The following is a 7993-nucleotide window of genomic DNA, read 5'->3' on the forward strand; positions in this document are numbered from 1 at the left end:
CAATTGCCCGCATTGTCAACATATGTGGATTGCGTTGCATTTGCATCATCTCTTTTCAATAATATATTAATATGATGAAGCTATCACTGCAATGCTACGAAATTTAAAGAAATGGGAAATCATACTTCCTACTGTGTAAATAGGTTATAGGTCTACAAAGTTCTTAAATATGTGAATTCACACACCATGGACATGTCAAACTACATTCTAGATTAAATATACATACATCAGCTGATTTTACAGTTGCAATATCTGGTGTAAGAAATCGTAGAGCTACATACATTTCAAAAGTAAATACTAGGGATCAAAATTTGGGATGTCAGTATATATAGCAACCCTTCCGCCACTCATTCCCTTGACATCTGCTGCATAAAAGATAGTGAACCTAGTGTCTACGAGGTATGCTTTGATGCAAGTTCCTGATATTTTAGAAACCACTGGGCATCGGAGGAAACGTCTTCAGGCTGGACTTGCTGCTGCTCTGTTTGAAGTTGAGATCGCTCTTGACCCATCACAAATTGTGCATAGTCAAAAGCTTTGTGGGGGGTACAAATTTTGGGTGCTGGAGCTGGAAGTAAAGAGAGTAGAATCCTCGTAACATCATGCATTGTGGGTCGTTCGGAAGGGTGCTGTTTAGTGCACAACAGGGCAAGTTGGAAGGTCTTTTTAACATGAGAAATATCGTTGCATGTAAGAGTAACTTCAGGATCCACAGCATCCATTACTGTATCGTTATCTGCCTTCGACAATATCTAAAACATAAAACAGATTTTTAAAAATGTACATTGAATTTAATGTGCCAGTTCAAAACTCTCATGTGCAGTGTACATGTAGTTTAGTGAATGAATTTCAAAAGAACTTGCTTGGTTTGCGAGCAGCAAAATAGTTAATAGAAAGGAGAAGAATATCTAATGACAGGGGAAGAATACCATATGATGCAAATTAGCCTCATTGTCCACAGCTTTCCTTCCTGTCAGTAGCTCCAGAAGAACAATGCCGAAGCTGTAAACATCCGATTTCTCAGTTAATCTAGAAGTCCGGGCATACTCGGGGTCTATGTAACCAATAGTTCCTAAAACATAAGTTGATGCATGAGTTTTAGCAGTAGGGATGGATCTCGCAGTCCCGAAATCAGAAAGATGGGCCTCAAAATTCTCATCCAACAGAATGTTTGAGGATTTCACATCCCTGTGCACAACCCTAGGATTACAATCATGATGAAGATAAGTAAGCCCTTGAGCAGCTCCGACAGCGATTTTCAGCCGTGTTTCCCAGTCAAGTTTGACCTTCTTTAAAGGTCCTGCCAAATTATCAATCACGTACAAATAAAATCAGCAAGAATTCTTCCTTGGAAGTAAATGTTCGAAGGGCAACTTGAAACAAGACAATCTAAACTTTTCATTTCCAAATTCCAAAAAAATGATGTGTAGGCTAACCATGAAGGAGATCCCAAAGGGAACCGTTTTCCATATAGTCATAGAATAAAAGGTTTCCGTGGGGGGAGAGCGAGTAACCATGAAGGCTGACAAGGTTCCGATGCTTGATACTTCCAATTGTTCCGAGCTCTGTTTCAAACTCTTGCAAGTTGTGTGTATACTGTGTGTAAACGCGTTTAACTGCCATTGGTCGGGAATTCTTCAACACACACTTGTACACATTACTTGAAGCTCCATATCCGATCATGTATTTCTCGCTCAAGTTCTCGGTGGTTCTCATTATATCTTCGTACGTGTGTATTGCCATATCCTTGTGGAGTGGGACAAGTTTTGGGGGACCTGACAGGGAAAGAAGCAAACGCCTTATGAAGGGAGAGAAGTGAACATATCATGAGATATGAAGGCGAGCAAATGTCCATACCTCGAACAGTTTTGTTAGATTGCTTCATAAGCTGTTTTGGTTGTCCAGATTTGTATAAAGCAACAACAACCATGGATAACAGCGTGATCGTGCCCAATGATATGCAAACAACAGCAATTCTTGAGAACACAACTGCAAAAAATTATCACAAATGATAGTTCATAATGTTTACACATGTTTTGGAAGGCGGGGAATGGGAGGAATGAGATTTTGGAAGGTGGGGAATGGGAGGAATGAGAGATATAAGGACCTTTGGATTTTCTTGCATATGGATCACAGATTGAACCTAACCAATTGCCACATAAAAATGGATTGCCAATATAGCTGGGACAACAAATTACGAAAACAATCAATAGAGCACAAAAAGGTAGCTGAGACGTACAAGAGAGTATAAGAAGTACCTGTCTGGTGAAAATCGAGAAAAGTTTCTCTCAACAGGTAGAACCCCAGAGAAATTGTTGTACGAGATATTCCTACAGAAAACGAGACGGGTTAGTATCATGTTAGGCAGACTAATACATTACAAAAACAGATTAAACCTTACATAGTGGCAAGACTGAAACACTTGGTTAACTGATCAGGAATCTTTCCATCCATATTGTTGTTGTTCAAAATACTGCACAAGATAGTTAAAGATATGCTTGTGCCGATGAATAAAATAAAGATTACGGCATGACAAAGAGCAATTCTTTAATACTTACAGAGACTCTACATTTTGCAACTGGCCCAATTCTCCGGGTATCCCACCTGATATGTTGTTATATGACATGTCGCTACATTTGAATGAAGATAGAGATCAATATTTATGAGACATTTTTATTAGTTTAAGTTATGAAATTGTCTTTCTGATAACTCACTCACATTACTACTATACTTCTAAGATTCCCGAATTCCGCAGGTAATGGTCCATCAAGATGATTCCAACTCAAATTGCTACAATAAAATTGAGTAGTCATATATACCACTAAACCGAGACAATATGAACATATAGATACAGCCTACAGCACTATATAAGTCTTACAGTGTAAGAAGGTGCTCAAGGTCTCCAATAGAAGCAGGGGGGTGTCCAGAGAAATTGTTGTTCGAAAGATCCCTAGCACGAATAATATGCCATCAGACTATGCAGAGAGAAATGACCAGAGCAACAGAAATAATTCACAATTTGAAACTTACAATGTATCAAGATTGATAATTCTCCCCAGCTCAACAGGTATGCCCCCTTTAAATTCATTTGAAGAAAGATTCCTGAGGTATTAATTGAGGTTGATCACCTACTTTCAAGTAAAAATATGTCTAAACTATACTTTGATTGGAAATTAACATTGAGGACAATGAGAACATACAGATAGGTAAGGCTCTCAAGATTGCGGAAACTCAGTGGAATAGATCCATTCAATCGGTTTCCATGCACATTGCTAGAAAGGTAGTGGAGAAAAATCCATAAGAATATCCGTAGCACATTTGAAACAAGTACATAAATATTAAAAAGAAAACTCAGGCCATTTATTGCAACAATCAAACTTACAACTGATTCAAGGAAGTACAGCTACTAATGTTTTGAGGTATCGGCCCTTCCAGATTGTTCTTAGCAAGATTTCTTCATTTGAGGACCAATTTCACGAATCAACCATAAATTACTAAAATTACGAGAGTTTCAAACGGAGAAGTACTATACTAAAATAAAGAACTCACAGTTCAAAAAGCTGTTCTAGTTTCCCAAGTTCAGCAGGGATTCCACCAACAAGCTGATTGTCATTCAATTGCCTGCAATAAGTTGAGTTTAAATTAGTAAACAGCTAAACAAAGATTTTAATGCACAACTAAGTCTTCATTCTCTTCAGGCATGCATCTTACAAGTAGCTTAGCCTGGACATATTTCCGAGCTCTGGCGGAATTGGTCCCGTAAGTTTGTTTCCGTGGAGGTACCTAAATGGCAGACGAATTAATCATAACACAAAATAGGAGCAACAATATTTCACAACATGAAATATCAAACTTCCTTACAGTTTTCCAGTGTAAGATAAATTGCCAAGAATGGGGGGAATTGACCCAACAAGTTCATTATCACTTAAATCCCTGGAAAGGCCAACAGAGTAAAGACATTAAATTTTGGTGGATGCAAAATCCTACTTGTTTCATGTGAGACGCAGATAGAAACATAGAAAACTTACAGAACAGCCAGGGCTTGCATTAAACCTATCACTTCTGGGATATTTCCTGTTAATTTGTTGCCTTGAAGTGACCTGAAAAGAGTTTGTATCCATCAGTAATCCCGGTTTCAAAAAATAAATGAGTAATCCCCTTCCAAAATCTAGAAAGATTTTTATACTGACATGAAAAGCAAACTTACAAGGTAGCCACTTGGAGAAATCCGATATTGTATGGAATCTCTCCAGTAATTTCATTGTACGAGATATCCCTTGCACAGGACACAATAACCAAATATATTAAACTGCAACATATAATGATATGCATTTCTGATCACTATGTTACATGTAGACACTTACAATATTTCAAAACTTGTGCAGTTACCAATGCTGTTTGGAATAGGTCCCGTCAGATAGTTGTGCCTTACATCGCTGATAGTAAAAAAAATAAAGAGAATAATAAATATTACAAGCAAAAAACAGAATAGACAAATGTAATGTTAAAATAGAGTGTGTAGGACACATACAAATACCATAAGCCAGTCAATTGGCACATATCAGGGGAAAGTGATCCGGTCAGGGAATTTCCACGCAAACCTCTACAAATGTGATCTACATTAGCTTGTTGAACAGGCAGATGTACAAATGATTAATCAGAGCAAGTAAAAGACTATTGAGCATTGGTACTCACAAATACTGGAGTACTTCATTCCAATAGATTAAACTTGGTATTACACCTGTGAGCTGGTTTTGAGCAAGATCACTGGAAAAAACAAATCATCAGCTACACAAATTGCAGCATTACTTCAATGTAACAAATCTAATACATGATATACCACTTGAGAGCTTGTGAGTTGTGCAGAGGAGTAGTATTTCAATTTCGCAGATGAATTATAGTCATCATATAGTCAGCAGATTGTGAAGTCAAAAATACAGGGGAACTCACAGAGTTTTGAGATTAGGCATCTGCGTCAATGTTGCCGGTATAGGACCAGTAAATTGGTTGTTCTTCAAGTTTCTACGTTCAGGTGATAATCAGTTGGGCAAATTAGATTTTAAACAATGTGCTTTAAAAAAAAGCGGCTTCAGTTAAGATAGAGCACTCACAACAACTCGAGTTGTCTGAGTTTGGATATTGAGAAAGGTATGTCACCGTACAGCAAATTATCAGACAAGTCCCTGCATCAAAATTTCACACGCCCATTCATACACAAGATCATTATTGAAAAATGGAGACATAAATCAATTGCATCTTTTTATAATAGGTCAATGATATTGAACTAGCAAGGGTACATAAAAGAGGACATAGAAAAGTTCATGAAAAGAACACTTATAAGTTACTTTTGAGTTACTTATAGCCTGTTTGTATGCGCGCTTATAAGTTACTTATAGCTTATAAGCCCGTAAGTACTTATGTCGGACTGTTTGTCGAACCAGCTTATAAGTGAAATTTATAACTTATAAGCTGATAAGTTGAATGTTAGTAACGACGTACTTTTTCTCAACTTATTTTGATTTTTCACTTTTTTTTATTAATTTTAGTTTTTAAATATATGTTTTTAAATGTTCAATTAATTTACAAGTCATTAATTAAGATAATCATATTTAAAAAAAAAATATTTTAATTTATTTAAGTTAAAAAAATTTTGACTTATAAGTAAAATTAACCAAACACTTACATAATTTATAAGTATTCATATACTTATCACTTTTAAGTCACTTATTAATTTTAAGTCATAAGTTACTTATTTTAAGATTTCCCAAACGGGCACTTAATCTAGAACCATACATTTATGCATTCAGCTATAGCCTTGCATTGCAGTCAAGAACTTCTACCACCATTTAGACTAATAGTTATACAGCCACAATACAAGGCTAAAAAGTTGTTAGCTCATTAAAATTAAGTTGGTTGTATTTATAATCAAGCATTGGAGTACAATGTCAATTTTTTTCTTCTAAACTAAACCAATGGTCATTTCAGCATAGTATTGAACTTATTCTAATAGGCCACAATGCTAGATCATATATTTTAAAGTAGTGCTAGACTATTACTAGTATTTTAAAATTTTATCACAAAGAAAACAAGGGTAAAACTTACAAATATACAAGAGAGACACAGTTGCCTAATTCATCTGGAATTTGACCAGTCAACTTATTCCCCTGCAAATCTCTGGAAAAAAAAAAGATATCAATTTTCAAACACCATCAAAGAACAACTCTGAGACAAAAATTTAGGCATTAGATACAAAAAGACCCTGATAAATGAAGAAACATTTTAAACCATACATGGACTTCAAATCCCTCAAATCTCCTATAGCTGTGGAAATTTCACCACCCAAGTTCAAATTTGACAAATTCCTAAAAAAATAAAAAAATAAATGCATTAAACAAACATTTACAACTATTTAAATAAATTCTAGTGATTTTTTTTAAAAAAAATAGAGAGATATACAGAGAAACAACAGAAGTGCTGAGATTATCAGCACAGAAAACTCCTTTCCAGGAACAGTAATCAGCATCGTTAACATCATCATCCCAGTCCATCAATATATTTGCTACGTTTTTAAACGATGATTTTATTGCCAACAGGACTTTTCCTGCAATCCAAGAAAATAAAACAAAAAACTGTAACATAAAATTAAAAAAAATAGAATTAAAGTGGGTCACGAGAATTTCATTTGTAAACAATAAATGCTTAAATGTAAAATCCAACTTTTAATATTGTTTGGTAGACGGTAAAACACGATTTAATTATGTGAAGAACAGTAACAAACCGGTTAGAACATTCGTACAAACAACTCTACAATTGTACATGCACAGGTATTAGTTAACTAAAAACATGTAACTGTAGCACTGTTTTTTTTTCAGAAACAGAATAATAATAATGTTAGAAAGCACGAAACTTCATGCAAGATTCATTAAAAGAAATACACATATGTTTGCAAGTAAGTATTAGTAACATATTGGTGACAGAAAATCTTGCAAGAAAATGAGGGATGAACCTTGATCAGTATGACTAGTAGAAGCTGGAGCTAATTGTAAAACAAGAAGAAGCATAACTACATGTGAAACCATGTAAATCCCCTGTTTTTTCATCTCTATCTTGTTTTCAAGGAGAGAGAGAAAGAGAGAAGAAGAAGAAAGAAGAAGCTGAAGAAGCTGCAGCTAGTACTTGGTTGCCATAGTAGTTATTTAATTAATTTTTAGGACAAGAAAATACAAAAAAAACAAAGAGGAGTGTGTAGTGTTGAAGAAGTAGAAGTAGGAATGTGGGTTAGTACATTTATTGAGAAAGGTGTGTATCAATAAAGAGGACATGCATGAATAGACGGAGGGAGAATCTGTATGTATTCATGCAGTTAGTGTATGGAGAGAGAGAGAGAGAGAGATTGGAATGCTAGGGAGGGAGAGAGAAGGGGGAAGGAAATATAGAAAGTGGAAGAGCAGGCTTTTAGCGTGAACTGTAAGGCAGAGATTTTATATCAGAGAAAATAGTGCATTTTGTTTAAATGAAGCCAGAGGCCAGAGGGGTTTCTCTTTTCATTTTTCTTAAAATATAGAATAATAAATAGTGAAAGAGTAGTAGTAACAGTGGTAATTGATTTAATTGGGAAAACAGTAAATAAAATGGGGGTGATTCTGAGTCCTAGAGCCTAGAGGGTTGGGGTCTATGGAAGAAAAGATTTTGACAGTTGGGGAAAAGTGACAGGGCCGTCACTCTCGCCTCTTGTACTCACCTATCATGTACTCCCTCCGTCCCTCCCAAATGTTTACATTTGGGTGGGGGGTGGAGTTTAAGAAAAATGATAAAGTAGTGGAGAAAAATTGAAAAAATGAGTAAAATAGTGAGACCGATTAATATTATATGTATAAAGTGGGTATAGTGGAGGAAAGTAGTGGATGTAGTTAATTTAAAAATTATAAAAACTTTACTATTTTTGGAAAATTTTGAAATGTAAACAATTGGAAGGGATATCCCAAAAAAGCAA

The 7993-nt window shown here is 35.4% G+C and overlaps 1 protein-coding gene across 1 annotated transcript; it reads right to left on the minus strand.

Moving 5' to 3' along the window:
• Nucleotides 1–102: 102 nt before the first annotated feature.
• Nucleotides 103–7446, minus strand: LOC141708153 (uncharacterized). Its single transcript, XM_074511632.1, has 27 exons — nucleotides 7007–7446; nucleotides 6457–6601; nucleotides 6291–6362; nucleotides 6103–6174; nucleotides 5112–5183; nucleotides 4951–5022; nucleotides 4696–4767; nucleotides 4532–4603; nucleotides 4365–4436; nucleotides 4208–4276; nucleotides 4029–4100; nucleotides 3862–3933; nucleotides 3712–3783; nucleotides 3550–3621; nucleotides 3383–3454; nucleotides 3201–3272; nucleotides 3031–3102; nucleotides 2879–2950; nucleotides 2719–2790; nucleotides 2559–2630; nucleotides 2402–2473; nucleotides 2259–2330; nucleotides 2108–2181; nucleotides 1858–1989; nucleotides 1437–1775; nucleotides 930–1300; nucleotides 103–752 (listed from the first exon to the last, which is right to left on the minus strand). Exons 1-27 carry the CDS (start codon nucleotides 7098–7100, stop codon nucleotides 393–395), a joined length of 2952 nt encoding a protein of 983 aa, XP_074367733.1. The 5' UTR covers nucleotides 7101–7446; the 3' UTR covers nucleotides 103–392.
• Nucleotides 7447–7993: the final 547 nt, after the last annotated feature.

Source organism: Apium graveolens, chromosome 2 (genome assembly GCF_009905375.1).
Source record: "Apium graveolens cultivar Ventura chromosome 2, ASM990537v1, whole genome shotgun sequence".
In the NCBI taxonomy this organism is placed as follows: Eukaryota; Viridiplantae; Streptophyta; class Magnoliopsida; order Apiales; family Apiaceae; genus Apium; species Apium graveolens.

Excerpts from the sequence above, each read along its gene's own strand:
- LOC141708153 (XM_074511632.1), bottom strand. The coding sequence starts at position 7,100 with ATGAAAAAACAGGGGATTTACATGGTTTCACATGTAGTTATGCTTCTT. Across the intron at positions 3,455-3,549 it reads CTAGAACAGCTTTTTGAACT|AAATCTTGCTAAGAACAATC; the intron begins GTGAGTTCTTTA and ends CCTCAAATGAAG. Across the intron at positions 3,273-3,382 it reads TGTACTTCCTTGAATCAGTT|CAATGTGCATGGAAACCGAT; the intron begins GTAAGTTTGATT and ends CTACCTTTCTAG.